Source organism: Polypterus senegalus, chromosome 9 (assembly GCF_016835505.1).
Source record: "Polypterus senegalus isolate Bchr_013 chromosome 9, ASM1683550v1, whole genome shotgun sequence".
Taxonomy (NCBI): domain Eukaryota; kingdom Metazoa; phylum Chordata; class Cladistia; order Polypteriformes; family Polypteridae; genus Polypterus; species Polypterus senegalus.
Window position 1 is genome coordinate 166,054,011 of NC_053162.1, and position 23,935 is coordinate 166,077,945.

Consider the following 23,935-nt stretch of genomic DNA (forward strand, 5'->3'; position numbering starts at 1 on the left):
TTTGAGTCACACGTGACCTTGAACCAATGCCTTCCTTGGAAACAGGATAGGCTCCGCCTCCCCATGAGAATAAATCTGGTTCAGAATGTGATTGGACAAACTGCTAGTGCTGGAGCTGCAGCCTCATTCTGTGTTTCTATCCCATTCACAGTTTTTGGCCTTTGTATTTTTTGCCCATTTTCTACATATGAGCGCGGATGTTCTCCAAGTTCTCAAGGGTTTCTTCCAACTCACAAACACATGTAAGTCTGGCTAATTGGGAACTCTAAAATGGCCCTGTATGTACGGCTGTGTCATACACTGCGGTCCCATCCAGAGTTGGTTTGTGCCCTGTGCCCTGTGCCCCATGCTGCTAAGGTGGCCTCCAGTTCACATGAAGTGTGGAAGTTAATAGGTGGATTCCTGAAATGTGGGAATAAGGCTTGTAAAAGTCTGGGCTTAGGACTGCATTCTTCCTTCTAGCTACCAGAAGTGTGCAGGTGACTGTGAAGTAGTTCTGCTCATTTTCTTTTCCACAACAGTGGAATGACCCACCTCAGAAGTCGCTTTTTCCACCATCCAGATTGTTTATTGCTGTCACTGGGAAACCAAGGCTAACCGTGAATATCTGAGCAGGACGTTTACTCCCCGGCACCATGGCTCTAATCTCAGTTCAGGGAGATTTCATCTGCCTAAAGTGAAATAATAAATGAAGGAGATGTATTCATACATGCAGAGTATGTCCATCCATCCGTGGACAGACTTGTGTAATATGGTAACATCGTTGTAAGGGTTTGGAGTGGCAAACCATTTTAAGGAAATCTCGCTCACTTTACTAAAGGTACAAGACATTTGCAGCTTATATTGCCAGCCGAGTTAGAGCGTAAATGTGAACAGTGGTGGATTTCAGAAATAGTCAGAGGAAGGTGTCTGGGATAAGCATTATTATTTTTAACATAAGATGTGCAAATGTTGAAAAGATTTTTTTCACACTTCCCAGAACTTCATGCAGTGAACAGTGCGCCACTAGCACCCACGTACCACGCGGCTGAGATGCGGAAGAGCGCACCTGCCACGAGGGTAATGAGGCTGTGCCAGAACACCGCAGGTAGGCCCGCGCTGCTTCTTTTGAATCAAAGTGCTTTTTAATGAACTCAGTCCAACTGTTTGAAGTGTAGCTGCACTTTTAAAAAATGGCCACAAGGGGGAGATAAAGGATCTTTAGTTTGCCTTTTGCTTACAGTGGTCTGGGATTTTGTCTGTTTTTATTTATTAAATATTAGATAGATAGATAGATAGATAGATAGATAGATAGATAGATAGATAGATAGATAGATAGATAGATAGATACTTAACTTTACAGATGTCTCTGTGATTAAATATTCACTTTCAACAAAAAAAGTGAAGGAAAAATGTATATTTCAATTCCATGGCATACATTTTAACTTATTTGCCTTTTCCTGATCTCCGCTTTTGGCCGTGTGAAGGACTTTCCCATTTATGTCCCCGTAAAAGTTCAACTGACTCTGCGCAAAAGAAATCATTTGACATTTTTTTATATTCAAGTACAAAGCAATCATTTGAATCAAATGCATGTGCAAAATGACTTCTGTATTTTGTGTCTTTTTTGATGTGAGAGTGGGCTTCCCTTTGTGTGGACTGTGAGTTCTGTCTGTAAAGTACAGGTTGTATTGTCAGCTGTTTTAGCATTTTCTGTTGCAAAACCTTACAAAAATGAAATTATATCAAACATTTTACTTTATACTGTGGTGGGCTGGCGCCCCGCCTGGGGTTTGTTTCCTGCCTTGCGCCCTGTGTTGGCTGGGATTGGCTCCAGCAGACCCCCATGACCCTGTAGTTAGGATATAGCGGGTTGGATGATGGAGGGATGGATGGATGGATGTTACTTTATAACGTGTTCAGTTTCAGGATATTCAGCTTAGATCAGGGGTCTCAAACTAGAAGGCTGCAGATTTTCACTGTTTAACAGTTAGCAGTCAACTTGTCCATTTACAGAATTTCATTATATGGTCTGGCTGTGCTCTCATTTGGACACATCAGACATTCCTAGAGTACTTTATGTTCTTTTTCATAATCCAAATGTTTTTAACCTAAGCAGCTCCACTCGTATTGTTAACTGGCTTTTCAAAGAGAAAATAAACAGCTTAGGTTTGGAGAAAATGAGGGCATCCATCTTGTTATAGCCAGGGTTGGTTCCCTCTCTTATGTTTATTTCATGATTTATTGTTATGTTTGTTGTTTTTGACTTACTATTTGTCCCGTATTTTTGTGATTATATCATTGTTGTTGTTATTGTTCTTTTTGATTATTTTTTAGTAGTACGTCTGTCCAGTTGCTGTGTCTCCATTTGGTTCAGGATTCATAAAAGCAGTGCTAATGTTTGTGATGCGCCATCTGTTGGACAGCTGGAAACACAACAACCGGATGTACACACAGACACCTGTCCGTTCATTACGGTGCATTAATAGTTAATAGAATAGTGTTTGAATCAGTTCCCTGCATTTTGTGATTGAAACCCCAAGAGGCGGGGCCACCATGACATCACTACTTTTGGACCGCCCTCTGCCATTGTATTGAGGTTTAGGAGGTGGTCCCATGAGTGTGTCATTGGAAGTTCTCAGCTGTGGTGAGCACTCTGTTTGGTTTATGTGGATTTCTTGCTTCTGTTTTTTGATTCTGAGTATTGCATAGCGGATTCTGTTTTGTATGGCTTTGGATTGCCTTTTTTGGTAAATCTGTTTTGCTTAATTTTGCTTTTGTGTTTCGTTCATTTATGAATATCCGTCCATCCATCCATTATCTAACCCGCTATACCCTAACTACAGGGTCACAGGGGTCTGCTGGAGCCAATCCCAGCCAACACAGGGCACAAGGCAGGAAACAAACCCCGGGCAGGGTGCCAACCCACCGCAGTCGTTTATGAATATTTTTGAATAAACTCTCTATTTATAAAGAGTCATCATGGCCTTATCCTTTAAGCCAGAGGTTTCTATGGTTTCCTCTCTAATGGAGGGCCTTTTCACATCCATCCATCCATTATCCAACCCGCTATATCCTAACTACAGCGGCCTTTTCACATATCTGGGTCAATTAAACATATTTTTGAACAGTTTAAAGCCTTTGCCCCATTTTTGGGCCGAAATAGACCTCTCCCTAGGTGGACTGGTGAAGGTCCTGGTCTTGTTTTGTTCCTTTTCTGAGGTCTTTCACCTTTTTCACCATTTTGTATTGCTGCTTTACATGGACAGCAATAATTGGTCGTGATTAAGAAAGTGGCTGGAATAAAAACCTGCAAGGAGCTCTGTGACGATGTGGGTTCTGGCTCCACGCTCCCATCTGATTTTGGGAACCCTTGAACCCAACCCCGTCGATAATGTTACCGAGTGAGCTAGTCAATGGAGGCAAATAATTCCAGCAAGGGGAAGGTAAAAAGTGCAAAAGTTCTTTTATTAAAAACAGTCAACAAAACAGGTGTTCAAATAGTGCAGTTCAAAAGTTCTTTAAATAATCCATAAAGTGAAAACGTGGAGGTTAAAACAACAATAAGAAAAAACAATCCTTTAAAACCAGAGGTTAAAATCTTCTCTAGGAAGCAGTCTTAAAAACAACAAATCCGGTGCATCATTTATTAGCGTCTCACCTGCTTATCCCGTATGGGCTTAGCAGCAGGCAAGACGCTCTCTGCAGCTGCCCTCCTCTACACTTTCGCGAGACTGGAGACCTCCCGATCCCTGGCTCCGGTATGGCACTCATCCCAGTCCCCGAGACTTGATGTCCACCAATGACCAGGACGCACACATTGGGGACTCCACCACCAAGCCTCCCGACTTCCGCTGCCTTTCCGTGGCCTTCTGCGGCCCGTCGCTTTTTCTCTCCGATCGTTTCTTACACCTCCCACACAACCGACTCGCGCTTCTTTTTAAAACCGTGAGGGGCCATCACAGCTGTAGCATTAGCCACGGGAGCAATCACGAATGTGGGCAGTTCCTCACCTGTGCACACGGTGAGAAACGCCCACATCGACGACTGCCCCGCGGCTCGCTACAACATCGCCCCTCACGAAGCCGCCTCGGGTGCGGTGATTATTTATTTAAAATGAATGGCCTTTTCTCAACGAGCTGTGGACCCATAACACCACAAGCTCAGGTTGAGACCCCTAACAGCAATTCTGCTTACTGTGAATGTCTTTATATAAAATAAGGACTGACTGACTGACGATTTCTTGTCTCTAACAGGAGGAATTCCAGTGAGCCCTAATCTCATCAGCTCTCCCAAAATCCTGCACTACTCTGCCTCCCTGCAGCTGATCGACATGTTGCCAGCCCACCCTTCTTTCCCACAAATAGCCGAGGATGGGCAGAGCCTGAGCTCTGAAGAGGGGTAAGTGCTAATCTGCAAAGAGCCACAACTGAGAAGCATCAGTGCTGAAATCTCGGTATGAATTCATGATCAGGTTCAGGTTTATTGTTACAATTACAGAGAAATTCTTAGTTGTATGTTTGGCCAACATCCCCAGACCTGGTTCTACCCTAAACATTCAACTGAATCCCAAAGGGAAGAAGCAAACCCCTCACGTTGACTTCTTGAAGATGATTTAGAGAAAACCTTCTTGCCCTAGTAGAGGACTCTTCTGTCGAATACAAAACTGGCCAAGAGAGACCACTATGGCTCAACCTGAACACTTGATCCTTTAGCCCAACTCCTACAAAGATGAACCACCAAACTTCAGAAACATCTTTAAGCCTAAAGAGTAACATGAAAAATATTCAAGCTCTAAAAAAACTCTCACTAAACCCAAAGCAGCCCCCTAAAACTCCATTTGGGTGGAATCAGAAGGTCCAGCCTAGCGTCTCAAAGTGTCTGACCTTGAATTTGCTTATTGCCTTGTGCACTGAGCTCCATCTGCTGACTCCACATCTAAAATCAATGGGCTCTAAAAGCCTCTGCATCAACAGCTACCTGAACCCAAATTTCCAGTAGAAGAAGAGCCACCAAATTTAAATAAGAGCTTCTGAAGGTCGACATCTGAAAGCCCTGAATCTCCTCCCTCAGCTTATTCAAAGAAACAAATCGTTTGAAAGCTACGAATCTACTTACGAAACCTTTGTTTGCAGCATGAATCCCAAACACAAGCATCTTTAGAGCTAATTAAGAAACAAATAAAAAACATGGCACAGTGCTGTGGACCAAGGAGCTCTCCACATTGACCCCGGATCCACATGTAACAGTCACCATAATTCAAATGTTGCTTTCCTTAGCCCAATTTACAAAAAGAGAGATGGGACACAGCCAGGACCAATCAGAGATAAGCAATATACGGCACAGCCAATGAGAATCTCGTCTTGTTTTTATCAACTTACAGACTCAGCTAAAGATAACTCTGTGCCGTCTTTTCGGGGTCCAGAAAGCTCACGTGTGTGTTTATGCCATCAGGCCGAAACTGTGGAAATGCTTTGTTTTCTCATCTAAAAATTTGAACTTTGCCTCAACTTGTAATAAAATGACTGCCCAAAATCTGCCGCCCTTATTACACCTGTGCCTGCCTCTCTACACTGGCTGCTAGTAAGATTTTATTAATTATGTGCAAGCAAGATACAAAATGCTGGGGAACCCAGGAGGGTCCGGTAACTCCTGCAATCCCATTGGACCCCCTGAAAGTCTGACAATCAATAGTATAGTGTTTCCCTGAGAGAAAAAAAAGGATACATATATATAGTGGTCTGCAGAGGGCACTCCTGCCGCCCAAACCCAACACAGACAGACACAGGCCTCAAGTTCAACACGCGCGCTTTCATTTGTTTTTTCTTCTTGCTCTTGGGAAACCCGTTCAGCACAGTACACACGCTGCTTAAAACACTCTTTTCTTCTTTCTTTTTTTTCCTTTCTCTTCTCTTTCTCTCTTTGCCTCCAGCCTTCCTCCAGCTAGCTTTGTCCACCTCCTCCTGACTCTGGCTCTCAGTCTGGCTCAATTTATATGGCACCCAGGAAGTGTGCCAAGTGTCCAATAACCTTCTTCCAGCAGCACAGGGCTCAAGAGTACCTGCAGCACCCCCTGGTGGCACTCAGGGAAACCAACAGGGCTGCACCAAACTCCAACTCCTGTGGAGCCCTGCGGGAGTCTGAGCCTTTGCTGCAACCCACTGGGGCTGCCATCTGTCTCTCCAGGGGAGGCAATGCTCTGAATAGGTTCTCTTCCCCGAGTCCGTCCAGTATAGGGTTGTCCCGGCTGGGAAAGGGCCCCGGCCATCTCCCACTATATATATTTATTTTATTTTAGGTGCCCTAGGAATGCACTCTCAGCCTTGACCCAACTCAATACTGATGCTCTGTGTAAGAAAGGATAGAGCCAACTATACTTCCTTAGAAGGTTGGCATCCTTCAACATCTGCAATAAGATGGTGCAGATGTTCTACCAGATGGTTGTGGCGAGTGCCCTCTTCTACGCAGTGGTGTGCTGGAAAGGCAGCATAAAGAAGAGGGACGCCACACGCCTGGACAAACTGGTGAGGAAGGCAGGCTCTATTGTAGGCACAGAGCTGGACAGTTTGACATCCGTGGCAGAGCGACGGGCGCTGATCAGGCTCCTGTCAATCATGGAGAATCCACTGCATCCACTGAACAGGATCATCTCCAGACAGAGGAGCAGCGTCAGCGACAGACTGCTGTTACCGTCCTGCTCCACTGACAGACTGAGGAGACCCCACACTATGCGACTCTTCAATTCCACCCCAGGGAATAAACGTTAACATTATACAAAGTTATTGTCTGTTATACCTGCATTGTTACCACTCTTTAATTTTAAATTGTTTTTTTATCAATATGCTGCTGCTGGAGTATGTGAATTTCCCCTTGGGATTAATAAAGTATCTATCTATCTATCTATCTATCTATCTATCTATCTATCTATCTATCTATCTATCTATCTATCTATCTATCTATTATATAGTCTATCTATCTATCTATCTATCTATCTATCTATTATATAGTGCCTTTCATATCTATCTATCTATCTATTATATAGTGCCTTTCATGCCTATCTATCTATTATATAGTGCCTTTCATATTATCTATCTATCTATCTATCTATAACAGTTAGATGAGTTAAGTTATGGCTGACCAGCTCCTTAAAGAGAGTATAACTTTGTTCTCCCAACAGCTCCAGCAAATCAACAAAACTGACTGTAGATGGAGGCTCTTTACTTTCAGGAAGATCTGTCCTGGGCCCCCGGTCCCCTCCAGCAATGGAGGATCCCTCCTACCTAACTCTGTCTTATAGCCGTCTGTCCACTGCCTCCTTTTGCTTGTCCCTGGATGAAGACAATGAAAGTGCCCTGGCATCTCAGGACATCGAACGCTTTGTGGAGCTGAGTCCAGAGGCGGCCAGCAACAGGTATGTATGTGTCCATTTGTGGGATCCTTGGTTGTGTTCTGTCTAATTTCGAATTCTGTGTGGTGACAGCAATCTTAAATATTTTTTCGATGACCTTCCATTTGTCCATTAGCAATGTTTCCTAATGCAGTTCAGGGTGACTGGGCAGGAGCCTGATGGACGGGGTGGGGTGGCACTCCATGACAGGCCACACGTGTACGCACCCTTACACCCTGTTTAATATCACCGGTTAATCTGAGACACATGCACATGGCTTTGGGACGAGGGAGGAAAACTGGACAGCAACCGGGCCAAATCCATGGGCGTGGAGTGGTGGAGCAGCAGGCCTGACCACTGCACCACCATGCTGGTATGCTTAGAGTATCTCAGTCCCAATTAATGAAAGTCTCACTGCTGATGTGGTCAGAAAATGTCACCAATGAACTCTTTTATACAGGTGCTGTCAAAAGCAACTTACTGACTTCAATCCATTTTCTCCCTAGCAGCCCACCGGATCAGGGCCCAGCTTCCATTCCAAGGCCATTCTCCCCGACGCCCACATTTGGGTACATCTGTGGCCCCCTACCCCACGATAACGAAGCTGAGGAAGCGTCTGAGGACCTGCCTAGGTTGCGCCACCATTTCCCAGCAGAAGGTGGCTCACGCCGCTGTTATACCCCCACGTCCTGTGACAGCGAATGGGAGGGGTCTCTGTGGAATGGATGGGGGTCCATTTCTGATGGCAACGCCCTTAGTGCTCGCGCCAGCCTTCTCAGTTCTTCGGATGGCTCCTTCATGAACGACGCCAGTTTTGCCCGTGCACTTGCAGTTGCTGCTGAGACGTTTGGAGAAGGAGCATTTCCAGGTAAGGGTGACCGGGGAGGGCCTGAAAGCACGGCAACACTTCTGTTTTAGTCAAGATTTGTGAAATGAATAAATAAAAATAATTGATGACCGGGTGGAGGCCTGAGGATATCAAGTTTTGTTTTCCCGGTCTTTGTAAGATTTCTCTCAAAATCGAATGATAGTTGATTTGCTTGCATTATGGTATTCTAAAAACAAGAATCCCAGGAACACAAAAACACCCAACAGATATAAAATCATAAGAGGACGCATCATGTTCATAATATGTCAGTCCAACCCGCTATATCCTAACCCAGGGGTCTTTTGGAGCCAATCCCGGCCAGCACAGGGTGCAAGGCAGGAACAAACCCGGGCAGGGTGCCAGCCCACTGCAGGGCACACACACACACCAAGCACAATTTAGGACCGCCAATGCACCTAACCTGCATGTCTTTGGACTGTGGGAGGAAACCGGGGAGAACATGCAAAGTGCACTCAGGGGGGTCCCGGGAAACGAACTCAGACCTCCTTACTGCGAGGCAGCAGCGCTATCCACTGCGCCACCGTGCCGCCCTTCATAATACTGTATGTGACATCTTCATTCATTTCATCCAGGACAAGACTCAGAAATATAATGTTGTTAATGTTAATATCATTAAATTTTGCTCTGTACTTCTAAAATTTTTATTTTTATGCTGTATTGAGGATTTATTCTGTTCTGTGTATTGTATCGTATTGACCCCCTTCTTTTGACACCCACTGCATGCCCAACCTACCTGAAAAGGGGTCTCTCTTCGAACTGCCTTTCCCAAGGTTTCTTCCATTTTTCCCTACAAGGTTTTTATTGGGAGTTTTTCCTTGTCTTCTTAGAGAGTCAAGACTGGGGGGCTGTCAAGTGGCAAGGTCTGTTAAAGCACATTGCGGCACTTCCTGGATGATTTTGGGCTATACAAAAAGAAACTGAATTGTATTGTAATGTGATACGTTAAGAAACAAGATCCATACAACATTTTCCTTTTCTTCTGTATATGTAACACAGCGTTCTCCAGCCCTTTTAATTTGACGCAGGGCTTTGGGGGGTTCAGAGCTTTTCCTAGCATCATTGGATCCATCATGGGGACTATTGACACACTCACAGGGCCAGTTTAGAAGCACCAATGAAGCAGACACTAGGAGGCTGGATGCATGTGGACCACCAGTGCTGCCCCTGACACAGTTACCGATGTAAAATAAATGTGAATGTTATTCAAGGCACTGAACAGAAGTGATGATTGTTGTAGTACTAGTAAAGGCCACCAGGAGGAGCGCCATAACAAGAATCCCAAGGCCACCAAGTAGCAGTTTTAGCGATCTAATCAACACATCTAAATGGGGATCTTAATAAAGCACACGCAGCTATTTGCATTCCTGACTCCTGACGCCTACTCCTTTGTGAATTCATCTGTGTTCATTTTTAGATGCTGATCCATCAGTGCCATGTGCGCCATGTAAACAGATGTCGTGTGGCTTTGACTTTTCCGATTCTGATTTATACCTTTGCCTTAACAAAAGCACCTGAAACCTTTTTACAAACTCAGCCTCTGCACTCCCTGTTTCTAGAAAATGCGAATCACAAACATTTGCCTCATTTGCCAGAAGCAGGCTGGAGAGTCACCAGCTCCAAATCAGTGAAGAAAGCGCACGGGCATAAAGCCACAGATCTGCGGTGGGCGAACTGAATTATTTCACATGACGCCAGGCCCAGCAAGAGATGCGGTGCTTTTTCTTTTCTTTTCGCGTACTTATTCTGCATTGGGAAGTTCATAAATTAATGAAGGTCTTGGATAGTCGTAGGCATGTTTGTATCAAACCCCCCATGAGAACAGTGCAGCAGCCCTTTTTCTCAAACTTTGTCTCCACAGGCCAGTATTTGTCTCAGTCAGTGTAAACATTTCCAGATACCAGCATGGATCCAATGGAAAAATAAGAAAAAAATGCCTTTGTTTTATTAGGTGAGAAACTTTTAAATGGAGCCAAGCCAGTCGCTGCTTCAGCTGCAATTTGATTAATAAAATTTCACGATGTGCTGTTTGGGGGGAGGGGGGGGCCCAGACTTCACCTTGACTACAGTCAGCGTTCACAAAAACATTTTTAAAAAATCATAAAAACATGAAGCTGCGGCCAAGAGAAGATCTGACTTGCCGAGAAGAACAGCAACGCTCATTTGACGTTTGGTTTTTGAGATGCCATGTGAAACGCTTGACGGAAGTCACCCGACTGTCCTCTTCATTTAGGACATTTTTGAAGATGTCATTTTTAAAATGCATCTTTATCAGAGCACCGTTTTGTTTTTTATTTTAGGTGCCACCATTTGTTGTCGTTTGGGAAGCCAGGCTGAGAGTGAGCGACGCGTGACGTCATTAGCTGTGTAAAGGTCAGCGTCGTAAACACTCAGACTGTACAAGCTTGTGGTAAATGAAGATTAAAAAGAAACAAAACCAAACGTTCACTCTTATTATTAAACAGCTCTCCTCTAAGCCTTTTCTCATATTTGACTTTGATTTACATCTCGTGATTTGGCTTCGGTTACAGGAAATATTCCAGTTATTGACTCGCTCACCATCTCTCTTGATCTATGATTTTTGTCTTAGATCCCGGCCATTGTTTATTATTATTCTTGCTATTAATATACAATACAATACAATACGATTTATTATTGTAAAGCCCAAAATCACACAAGAAGTGCAGCAATGGGCTTTAACAGGCCCTGCCTCTTGACAGCCCCCCAGCCTTGACTCTCTAAGAAGACCAGAAAAAACTCCCAAAAAAACCCTTGTAGGGAAAAAATGGAAGAAACCTCAGGAAAGGCAATTCAAAAAGAGACCCCCTACAGGTAGGTTGGGAGTGCAGTGGCTATCAAAAAGAAGGGGGGTCAATAAAATATACAGTGGTGTGAAAAACTATTTGCCCCCTTCCTGATTTCTTATTCTTTTGCATGTTTGTCACACAAAATGTTTCTGATCATCAAACACATTTAACCATTAGTCAAATATAACACAAGTAAACACAAAATGCAGTTTTTAAATGATGGATTTTATTGTTTAGGGAGAAAAAAGTCCAAACCTACATGGCCCTGTGTGAAAAAGTAATTGCCCCTTGTTAAAAATAACCTAACTGTGGTGTATCACACCGGAGTTCAATTTCCGTAGCCACCCCCAGGCCTGATTACTGCCACACCTGTTTCAATCAAGAAATCACTTAAATAGGAGCTGCCTGACACAGAGAAGCAGACCAAAAGCACCTCAAAAGCTAGACATCATGCCAAGATCCAAAGAAATTCAGGAACAAATGAGAACAGAAGTAATTGAGATCTATCAGTCTGGTAAAGGTTATAAAGCCATTTCTAAAGCTTTGGGACTCCAGCGAACCACAGTGAGAGCCATTATCCACAAATGGCAAAACATGGAACAGTGGTGAACCTTCTCAGGAGTGGCCGGCCGACCAAAATTACCCCAAGAGCACAGAGACGACTCATCCGAGAGGTCACAAAAGACCCCAGGACAACGTCTAAAGAACTGCAGGCCTCACTTGCCTCAATTAAGGTCAGTGTTCACGACTCCACCATAAGAAAGAGACTGGGCAAAAACGGCCTGCATGGCAGATTTCCAAGACGTAAACCACTGTTAAGCAAAAAGAACATTAGGGCTTGTCTCAATTTTGCTAAGAAACATCTCAATGATTGCCAAGACTTTTGGGAAAATACCTTGTGGACTGATGAGACAAAAGTTGAACTTTTGGAAGGCAAATGTCCCGTTACATCTGGCGTAAAAGGAACACAGCATTTCAGAAAAAGAACATCATACCAACAGTAAAATATGGTGGTGGTAGTGTGATGGTCTGGGGTTGTTTTGCTGCTTCAGGACCTGGAAGGCTTGCTGTGATAGATGGAACCATGAATTCTACTGTCTACCAAAAATCCTGAAGGAGAATGTCCGCCATCTGTTCATTAACTCAAGCTGAAGCGATCTTGGGTGCTGCAACAGGACAATGACCCAAAACACACCAGCAAATCCACCTCTGAATGGCTGAAGAAAAACAAAATGAAGACTTTGGAGTGGCCTAGTCAAAGTCCTGACCTGAATCCAATTGAGATGCTATGGCATGACCTTAAAAAGGCGGTTCATGCTAGAAAACCCTCAAATAAAGCTGAATTACAACAATTCTGCAAAGATGAGTGGGCCAAAATTCCTCCAGAGCGCTGTAAAAGACTCATTGCAAGTTATCGCAAATGCTTGATTGCAGTTATTGCTGCTAAGGGTGGCCCAACCAGTTATTAGGCCCAGGGGGCAATTACTTTTTCACACAGGGCCATGTAGGTTTGGATTTTTTTCTCCCTAAATAATAAAAACCATCATTTAAAAACTGCATTTTGTGTTTACTTGTGTTATATTTGACTAATGGTTAAATGTGTTTGATGATCAGAAACATTTTGTGTGACAAACATGCAAAAGAATAAGAAATCAGGAAGGGGGCAAATAGTTTTTCACACCACTGTAATACAATACAATACACAGAACAAATCCTCAATACAGTATAAAAATAAAACTTTTAGAAGTACGGAGCAGAATTTAACAGTAGATGAGATCACATAATCTGATTAGGATTTGTTTAGAGTCCTGGAGACCTCGGCCATCAAGCTGCCTCCCCCTAGTGGCCATTTCACAGCTGAAATAGCGCTAATCCAATGAAAGGACCCCTCTTTCCCACGCAGACGCCTATATCCAAAGTGACTTACAAAGCGAGTTATAATACACACAAGAATGATTAGAAGGTGCCACCTTCAAATGCAATAAAGAACAAGATAAAAACGGAGCAAGTCGTAGTGCTGCTACTACATACTAATGACTAAGATAAAAAATCCTCATGGTACAAGAGCAGCAGCTCTCCTGTAGAGGAGACACAAAGCACATCCGAAATGTTTAATGGAAGGCGCGTTTTCAGAAGACATGGATACAGGAGTCAATTAGGGTGCAGGTCGAAGAGATGAAGAAGAGAGGGATGGCCCTCAGACAGGCAGAGGCAGAACAGAGACATCCATGGGGCACCAAAGACTGGAGATGTTGAAGAGCAGAACCATTCAGTTTTTAGCTGGATCCTCACTGCAATGGAGAAGTAGGAGTGAAGGGAGGAACAGAGAACACCAGGTGAGCAGCTGCATTCTGGCAGGTCTGATAGCAGGTGATGGAAGTCCAAGGAGTTGCGTGGCATAATTAGTGAGGAAGGGTCGAGTCCTCTGAACATTATGAAGAAAGAAAATACGACAGAATTGATGGAATATATTTGATGAATGAACAGACATGGAGTCCCGAATCACGTAAAGATTCCTGACTGTGATGGATCATGAAAGGGTGAAATCTTCACCATCCGTCTCAGTCAGAGATCTTTTTTTATGTGTTTCCGGTTCTTCGGTTTCGGCCTTGGCTTTATATTACCATTTCAATCCATCTTGTGATTCCATGTTACGTTAAACTGCCGCCGCCCTGTGCAGTCAGCACATATATTGTCTCCAGACCCCCAATGACCCTGACGTGAATTGATGTTTGTGTCCCTCTGCCAGTGTGTATGTCATTACTGAGTCAGATGAAGCCGGGCAGAAGAAGAGGAGAAATGATAAAGTCGGATGGCTGCAGGTGATGAAGAGCCCAGTAGTGCTTGTTAACAGTCAAATGAGTCGTCTCTAAAGGTGCTCCAAGACACCCCCCGATCAGCTTTAGCCCCGATGGCCTCTAATTCTGCAATCCTCCTCTTCTCTGCTGCTGTAACCTGTCCTGTAATCCAGTCGGGTTCCTCCACTGGCTTATCTTCTCTGACAGACCCCAGCATTCAACAGTACACTGGCCACCGCGGACTAGTGAAAGACCAGGTTGTCCCACACGTCACCCTTTTTGGTGTGGTGTTATGAGTTCAGCCATATTCCCCTAATCTGCTGTGATGGATGTTTAAATTTAACATTAAAAATTCCCAAGGCGGGTCCTCCCTGCGTGGAGTTTGCATGTTCTCCCCGTGTCTGCGTGGGTTTCCTCCCACAGTCCAAAGACATGCAGGTTAGGTGCATTGGTGATCCTACATTGTCCCTAGTGTGTGTGTGTGCCCTGCGGTGGGCTGGCGCCCTGCCCGGGGTTTGTTTCCTGCCTTGTACCCTGTGTTGGCTGGGATTGGCTCCAGCAGACCCCCACGACCCTATAGTTAGGATATAGCGGGTTGGGTAATGGATGGATGGAAATTCCCAAGGGGTGAATACTTTTGCACACGTACTGGTCTGTGTTGTTCCTTCCGTGCCAACTGGAAAGACCTTAGTGTCTTGTGCCACGTGAGACCTCACGCTCTCTCATAGGGATGTGGTCCTTGTGAGTGGTATCCTGGGGGTCTCAGTAATCCAGTTTGTATAAAATGCAATAGGAGGACATTAAGAGAAAACCCCCTGAAGTTATTTGATACGACGCTTAAAGACTTTGACTGCGCTTGCCGCAGGGCTTCATCTTTCACAGCAGTGTATGGCATTTTCTTCCATATCCAGCTCTATGTTGCCACCACTGCTGCCTCCAACGCTATTTTTTCCCCATTTAGACTCTTAAAAAAAAAAAAGAAAGAAAAGAAACATCTTAGGACGTGATGCGGAGAGAAATCCCCGAGTGGATATTTGGTTCTGTCACTTATAGCTCTCCAGCTCCCATTAATTAGAGAGTTAAACTCTTCTGCCCCGTGTCGTGGGACTGGGGTCACTGTGGGGTGGCGCCCCAGTCGTCCCCTGGCAATTGAAGGCTGTGAAAGTGCCATACATCATCGATTCTGACAACTGACACCAATCACCAAAGAGAACTGCCATCTGCTGTGTGGTGGTCACAGGTCAGACACCTTTACTGTGCCTTCGGCACACATGTAAGTAAATACAAAATACTTTCAGCCAGTGGTGGGCAGCATGTTGGGATGAATTTTAAACTAGCGAGAAGAAGTCAAAAAGCTGTAAACATGGCTGAAACAGGCAGAGTGGAGAAGACCAGCGTAACAGCAATGACCTCACACTGCCAAGTATATCAGGGACGCCTTGGAGCCATAATTGACTGAGTTTATGGGAGTTCTGAGGGAAACGGCCCAAAACTGTAAAATATGCAATGAGGTGGCCCAGTGCTTCACTATAAAATACCGAAAGGGAAATGAGGCTCGAGACAAAGGTGACGGGAGGCACGCCGTCAAATATGGAGATCAAAAACAGCTGACATTCATTTATGGAAAATCAAGGCAGGGCTTAAGGAACAAAAGAAAACATCTTAGGGGGGCAGCTGTGTATTTGGGGTGTTTGGGGGCTGCTGAGGGTATCCAGAGTCATACTGAGTGTCTACAAGGGGAATAAGAACAATCTGTCCAACGCTTTGTGCTGTCTGGGGGTGTCTAAAGTGTTAGAAATGGGAATAGAAAGGGGAGCTAGGGGGTCCGCTCCACACTAGAGAACATCTGGCCATGTCTGAGGGGCTTCAGAGGGACAAAATGCCTAAAGAAATTAGGTGGGGGGGTCCTAAACTGTACAATTTCTACAGGTGTATAAGCAAGACCACAGGGATGAGAGATGTCTGGGGGGATCACAGGAACAAACATAAAATATCTAAGGGAGCTGTAAGGCAGACCAACATCCATCCATCCATCCATCATCCAACCCGCTATATCCTAACTACAGGGTCACGGGGGTCTGCTGGAGCCAATCTCAGCCAGCACAGGGCGCAAGGCAGGAAAAAAACCCCGGGCAGGGCGCCAGCCCACCGCAGGGCAAACCAACATTAAGAATTAAAATAAGTAAAGGATGTGAGAGGACAAGTCCCATCTGTCATTTAGAGATACCTAAAGGCCATGTCACATCGGATGACTTTTCCAGAGATTTTCAGTCGTAGCCTTCATTCACATAATCTTAGCAAGTCTGCGGCAGTTGGTGCTGCACTCCTAAAGACTACCTGAGGGTATCTTAGTATGGCAGTAGAGGGTCAGTGTAAAATAAGGGGATTCAGACATCCATCCCGCTATATCCTAACTACAGGGTCACGGGGGTCTGCTGGAGCCAATCCCAGCCAACACAGGGCACAAGGCAGGAAACAAACCCCAGGCAGGGCGCCAGCCCACCACAGGGCACACACATACTAAGGACAATTAAGGATCACCAAGGCACCTAACCAGCATGTCTTTGGACTGTGGGAGGAAACCCACGCAGATACAGAGAGAACATGCAAACACCACGCAGGGAGGACCCGGGAAGCAAACCCAGGTCTCCTTACTGCAAGGCAGCAGCACTACCCATTGCGCCACCGTGCCACCCGGGATCAGACATTTAAGGTAAAATATGAAGGGAGCCAAAACAAGAATGCAAAATATCTAAAGGATGTGAAGGGCCAATGTAAAATACCTAAAGGGGAACGGAGAAGACCAAAGTGAGAATGTAACACACCTATGGGGTTGTAAGGGGACTGCTTCTGCACTGCAAGGGGGTATCTGAGGGGGACCAGAGGGTCAATATAAAACATCTAAGGGGGAGTGAGGGGACTAGTCCTTTCAAAAGGGGAGTCGAATATGGACGAGAGATTTAAGGTAATGAAACATCTTGGAAGGCAGAGCAGTAATATAAAATATTCATGGGGAAATGAAGAAGACTAAAGTGACAACAGGAGACACCAGTGGGGCCATGAAGGGCCTGCCTCCACATTACAGACCATCAAGGGGGCTCTAAAAGAGACCTGAAGGTCAATATACAGTAAAATATCTAAGGAGCACAGTGACAATGTGAAACACCAAAGCGACCTGAAAGGGATCTAAGAGGGGTCAGTGTAAAATGTGAGGGGATCCATGGAGACATACCTGTTGGTATGTAAGGGAAGAAGAATGACAATGAAAAATTCCCAGAGAAATTAAATATTCTAATTTGCTTACCATAACATGATCACTGATTCTTACAGAACATCAATAAATTATCCATAAGCATCCAAAGAAGGGCAGAGCCATAATGTAAACTACCTAAGGGGTTCCAGAGGGACTTTTATACTTTGTTGCTAATATGGAATCTTTGGCAGCCCAAAATATAAAATATTAATTATGTAAAAATTAGAGGGCTGAAGATGTCCATATGCTAAAAGACTAAAGAGCTTGTTCAGGTGGATCAAAGAAGAATGTATAAATGGGACAAAAGCCTAACTGGAAATCCATCCATCCATCCATTATCCAACCCGCTATATCCTAACTACAGGGTCAGGGGGGTCTGCCGGAGCCAATCCCAGCCAACACAGGGCGCAAGGCAGGAAACAAACCCCGGGCAGGGTGCCAGCCCACCGCAGCCTAACTGGAAATGAGAGGAAATCAGCAACGTGCCATACAGTAACACTGGCGACAGTGGCAGCGGCATATGGCAGCAGTGCCCTGATAACATGACAGGCCGAATGCGTGCCGGTGATGTCTACCATTTCTTTGCATTGCTCGCCTGGATGCTGACTCTGACTAATGACGGCTCTTTGTCTTCATTTTTATATATATATATATATTTTTTTTTTTTGTCTTTCTTCAGACTTCTCTCCACCAGCCTCCCCTCTGAGTAGCCTGTCTCTGCCTCAGGAGCCTCGATTTGGGAAGATGGGGTCTCTCCCCGTGTGGGACTGGAGCACTGCATGGGTGGAAGAGATGGAGGCCAGTTATGCCACCTCTTGGACCGAAAGTGACCTCGGCTGGGGTAAAGCTGGTGCACCGGGGCTGGGCTTCCTGAAGCCCCGTCAGCCACAGCCCGCTACATCCAGTCAGCCGTTCCACTATGAACTCAGCCAGCCACGTGCATCTCCTCTGGCTGACCAGAGATGATGAAGGCCATGTGGAGTGAGAAGTTCTTGAAGTGTACGAAGGGCATTCCTGTGGAGAGGAACAGCGAAGGTTGCTCAGCAGGTTTCTCTCACCACTGCCTGACCACTTGTTTCCCAGTGACTGTATGGACCCCCCCGCCCCTGAGCCCTTGCACCCTGGCGCCTGTTTAGTCTGAACCTGCCAGTGCAGGCTGCAGTAATAAAAGACTGGCATTTGGATTTGGTGCCTCCCTCCTGACTTTCCTCAGCCTGAGATGGGAGCGCCATTAGAAAAAATGATTAAAGCAGGATTTCTGTGTTGGCTTTGTGCACTAGCGGTGTTGCTGCACACATCTTTAGTTCGGACTTTTGTTATTCTTACTAAATTTCTGTTTGTGGAGCTGTGGACTAACTTATCTTGTACTCTTGTGTTCTGACACTTGTAAATTAAAGACATCTCTAGTTTCAGGTTTTCACTTGGGTGTCTCCGCTCTCCTGCACTGAGATTCTCTTCATTTTTTTAACTGAGCGTCCCCTAGTGGCTCATTTGGCTGAATGTGGCTTTCAGGGGCCACCAGGATTGTAATGGAGATAAGAGTGAGGCCAATCTAATGTTACAGCTGGCAAGGGACCCCATCCCCTGCCCCCCTGTCCATCAACCACCTCCTCCAAGCATCCAATGGTTTACAAATATTTTTTAAAGTTTTGCTTTCTGAAATGTTTTTGGTGATTATGATAGATAAACCCTCAACATGTATGTAAGTAACACAAAGGAATTTGGAAAAACATGAAATGAACTTTGATTGCATTTAGCATCGTTTCATGGTGCTGACACATTCAATTAGTTCAAATGAGCTGAAAATGTTCTGCTGCTCATCCTCTCATCCTTCTTAACAATAGTTGGCCAGCAATGATGGATTCCATTTACTCCAATTCATTGCTGCAATGTCCTGGTGAAACCTTACCCCATGTTCATCACTGATTAGCAGGGGGAGGACTTCCAAGTGTGAATGCAGAAAATGAATGTTTAGTGACATATTGCACTTCATGGTTTTGTAGGTTTGAAGCCTGTCGTCAACCAGCTAGACATCATTTTGTGCTCTGAGGTTGCCAAGAAAATTTTCGAAAATATCCATGAATACCTTCAATGTGATCTACTCCAGCCCCAGTAGCAAATCTTTGAACCGTTTGTCATTGATGATGTGCCTGATTTGCGGACCAACAAAAATATCCTAATCTTTGAATCAGTTATTAATAGAAACATCGGTCTTCAATATTACAATCCTTCACCTTCCTTGGTCTTCACTGCCTTGATATTTTTTTATCATTCAAAGTTTTATATGAAAAGGAGGCAAAAACCTCTTTGTTGATTCTAGAAGTAGTTTATGTGCCATATTGGACCAAAACACTCACCGAGTAGGCAGTTCTTTTTAAAGTAATGAGACTCTTGAACATGGCCGCCCCATTCACAGGACTTACATTTCTAGTAACAGGCCCAAGCCTTTTGGGTTGCATTGTTACCTCGGGAGTTAGCCGCATGATCAAATTACCACTGTCTAGGCAGCAGTAATACTTCCATCCATCCATCCATTATCCAACCCGCTATATCCTAACCACCCGCCAGTCCCAGCCAACACAGGGCACAAGGCAGGAAACAAACCCCAGGCAGGGTGCCAGCCCACCGCAGGCAGCAATACTTTATAAAATCTATTCGGGGTTCGGTGACCAACACTCATTCCTGTTTATCCCATCCATCCATCCATCCATTATCCAACCCGCTATATCCTAACCACAGGGTCACAGGGGTCTGCTGGAGCCAATCCTAGCCAACACAGGGCACAAGGCAGGAAACAAACCCCAGGCAGGGTGGCAGCAATACTTTATAAAATCTATTCGGGGTTCGGTGACCAACACTCATTCCTGTTTATCCCACTCATCACAAATCCCAGTCCAGCACTTTACAAACAACACAAACCCTCCAAAGAACAGATACATTGCCAATAAGAGCTAGGAACGGACAAATTAGAGTGTGTGATGCAATCACCATTAATTAAGCTCTTTCACCAAAAATATCACCGTCTACTTTTGCAGTCCTTACTGTTCTGTGAGAGGTCAATGGAAGCAGGGAGGAATCTTCAGCAAGTTGTCTCCAGGGAACATGAAGGACTCCATTTTAAACCCAACTCAGGAGCACTTTCAGGTCAGGCGGAACCACCCTGGAATTTGGGGGTCTCTCTTCCAACACCGACCTCCTGGCCATCCCCACAGAACCCAACAGGCCAGCCCAATGGAACCACAACTCTCATGCTTACCACATGTGCAGCCATACAGGGGCCAGCATTCAAGGGGATGACCTGAGCATGGAAGGCAAGATTCCACTGTCCCACATTTCTTCTGACCCCCAGAAAGGAAAAAGGACAGTTAACCATCCTAGTAAGGATGCCTCTCCTTTCCAGTCATTCATCCATTATTCTGGCCTGCTAGTCAGAGAAAGGATTTCCATTCCCATCCATTGTTACTTAGCAGCCAATCCTAGTGTAGCAGCTGTCATCATGTCAGCCTCCTGGCCCGGACAGGGAATGTCACACGTCTCTTACTGATCACTCGTCATAGTGGCCTTCTGGGAAGGGGACGGAGTCCATCCATCCCTGCCGGGACACCGGTATACTCATTACAACATTTTCATGCAAAATGTGTAGCACAAAGTGTTTAGAAGAAGTTAAAGAAAAAAATATCAACCACAAATTAAAATATACAAATAAATTAGAGAAGAAAAAAAATGAAATAGTAATGTGTTTAATATCCTATTTTTAACAGTAAGTTTAAACACTTTGAGAACCACTTGTAGACATTCATCTTCTTTAACCCTTACATCCTGGTCACTCTTTATCGTGTCCAGCACTGTCTCACTACACAACATTGTAAGACAGTGGCAAAATAAATGCAGGGAAATAGAAAGTAAGTTTGGGGCACCACTTGGTAATCCCTGGATATTTTAGCAACAAAACAAAAAATGTGTACTTACTATTAGCAAAATGGTAGAGCTGACTTCTTAAGACGCGAGTCTATGTGCTGACTGAAGCCGGGATTTACGTCAGGATTTAAATAACTTCTGAACCGGAAGAGATGGGTTTAACAGGAGGAAATAGAAATGATGTTACTGGTCCCTGACATTCTGGGCTTCTGGTTTACAGAGGAAGGAGAACAGGATGTGAACAACAGTGCCCTCTCTTGACCCAGGTGGTCATTACAATCAATATGCATGCCCTTAGAATGCCTCCTGTTCACATGTGGGTGACAACAGCCAGGCATAAGACTCCCCTTCCCGGTGTCCAGCCACCATCCAGCTTTCAGTCTCTCTTATTCCATTATGGGGGCTCTCCTGGCCTCAGCTTCGTATTGCACTAGGAGCCCACCCTGGTTGGGACAGCAACCCATCATCAGCAGTCCGCTTTAGTGTCTGCACTCCCCCTGACTTACACACATCTCAGGGGTTCAGGGCAAGAGTGGAGTAGCCATGTGGGCATAAGGAGAGCATGCAAACTGGACCCATTCAACTGTGCACAGCACTGCCCTGTCCAAGCTCTAAATGGCTGCAATGAAGTTAGTCTAATTTTTCTATGCCATTTGCCAAGCCTGCTCACCTGGAGTGGTGCCATGTGGTAGTGTTTTTCTGAGGGAATATTTCTCTGAGCTCTTCTCTCATTTTCAATTTAGCTCACCGCTTTTTGACACGGACTGCTCTTTGCATTTTTGTTGATGTGAGCTGCCGCAGTGTCACAACTGCCTGAAGCGCACTAAGGCACCCATTTTGACTTGGAGGGCTGCGGTCACCTGTCTGCTTCTTAACAGCGCAGCCCCTGGACATGGAGCTCCCCCTTCCTTATCTCTCATCCTGCCAATAGATGTGTAAAGGGGAGCCGTCAGAACTCAGAATGCAGCGTAGAGATGATGAAAAGTCGTGTTCCACCACCTCCTCATGCCCTGGTAATCCCCGGGGGGATTTCCATATGATCCCATCTGTGGCCATATGCTGTGCTCTGAAAGCCCTTCCTTCTGCATGCGCACACTCCATTTCACCAAACAGGATTCGATAAAATAAATAAATAAATAAATAAATAAATAAACGATTTGCTAGGCCTTGACGTTCTTAATCCGTTGACCTATTTTCACATATGGCTGCCTTTTCCAAATCGCCTGTCATGGTGGCCCCTTGTGTTGTTCTTTAACACATATGGTCAAGGGAGACTGCAGTGGCCAAACCATAAAAACCCTCTGGGGGCTGATGTCCTTTAGTCTAGTGTCCCCAGGAGGTGACAGAAATGACCAGTTCAGTGACAGACAGACGCAGTTATCCTCTGCTTGGGTGGTCTTAAACACCCACGTTCTTTCTTTCCTGGGGACCACGTCATTAGCATTGAACTTCAGGGAGAGCGTTAGTTGGTCAGACACACAAAAGCGTTCACCTCCCATGACTTGGGCAAGTAGCAGACCGGTCTGAGTGAGTCACTGAGGATGTCAAGCTACATGACTGTTAGTCATGAAAGAACACCACAACAGTCCGACTGCTAAGGTTATGGGAATGAAGTTACTGGAATATCAAGTAGTGTGACGGGGTCATGCTGCTCCTTTTCTACCAGACGGCTGCCTTTCTTGGACTGGTGTGAGCTGCTAACATACACAAAAACACAGACAGTGACCTCAGGGCATTGGTGTGGTCAGATTTCAATTAAACACGTGTGATTGTTCACTAAACGCCATGCAACGACGTACAGCACACGTGTGACAGCAGGAGACACGCTAATATCCAGGTTACTTTCTGCCCGAGGTGTTTGTGACTGGACAAATAAAGAGCTGTGAAGAATAAGCTGCAAATTTACTTCCAGGACTGTCCCGGGATGAACTGCGGCTTTTTATTTAGTCCGAGTACTCACTGCTTATCAGACGTTTCCGAAGTCTACCTTACAAGATTCAAGCCTCACCTCAATGTCGGTGACCTCTGCTTGGGAAACGTGACGGCCTTTCCTTCCCATCAATCTTTCAGTAAAGCTCATGAATATCAAATTTCCAACATTCTGGTGAAGGGCGCTACAATAAAAGTCCCTGACTTCTGTACCTTTCACTGTGATTTATGACAGGGGAGGTAAACAGAGAGGATGAGCATTGAAGTTAAATTTAAAAGTGAAATGACAGTCCACACCAGCTGGCCTGGCCTTTAGTGTCTCTTTGAAGGGTTAATGAATTTCCGTTCCTATTAAGAGCAGCTCCTCACAGATTGATATGCCTATCTATAGTTTAATGGGGCTTTACGCGCTGACATCGCCGAAATGAAGTGGCCAGTGATTTATGGAAAGTAGCACTCAATGAGAAAAAATTAAAATAAAATAAAAAGAGTCCTGTGTCGGCACAGAGCAAGGAAGTGGGGGTCCTACCACCCCTATCGTTGTGACTGTGAGTAGCCATAATCCGTAAACAAGTAAATAAGAAACATTCAGACAACATCCTGAAGCATCGCCTTGGATATGGAGTAACATTATGGGCTGCATTTCGACGACGCTGTTGGCTCACAAGCACAAATCCCGGGTGTTTTTCAGATCTAAGAATCAAAAGATGATGAGAATAATAATTCAGAATAATACGAGATTCTATGTTTCCTCGAGGATGTAAATACCATGAAGTGCTATCATACATTTCAGTGTTAATATAAAGGTCAGCTAGTTGAGCTCAGATATCACGAGTGGCCCGATGTAAAGGCCAACGAGATGAGCTCAGATGAACAGTCACACATTATGTTAAGAACAGCAAGGTGTAAACGTTAGTAGCTGAGATTTGGAATCGGTTATGAATGACTTTGTCGTGACTTTTTTTTGCTGTAATGACA

General features: G+C 44.9%; 1 protein-coding gene across 3 annotated transcripts in view; it reads left to right on the top strand.

Moving 5' to 3' along the window:
* Window positions 1-18,530, top strand: part of robo4 (roundabout, axon guidance receptor, homolog 4 (Drosophila)) — an 89,113-nt gene extending 70,583 nt beyond the window's left edge. For 2 of the 3 annotated variants that reach the window (XM_039764135.1, XM_039764137.1), the window contains exons 15-19: window positions 980-1,087; window positions 4,236-4,380; window positions 7,157-7,390; window positions 7,873-8,234; window positions 17,790-18,530. In XM_039764135.1, coding sequence (XP_039620069.1) covers window positions 980-1,087; window positions 4,236-4,380; window positions 7,157-7,390; window positions 7,873-8,234; window positions 17,790-18,076 — 1,136 coding nt within the window. In that variant the 3' untranslated portion in view covers window positions 18,077-18,530. The remainder of the gene's footprint in view (window positions 1-979; window positions 1,088-4,235; window positions 4,381-7,156; window positions 7,391-7,872; window positions 8,235-17,789) is intronic. The other variant, XM_039764136.1, reaches the window with a different exon arrangement.
* Window positions 18,531-23,935: the final 5,405 nt, after the last annotated feature.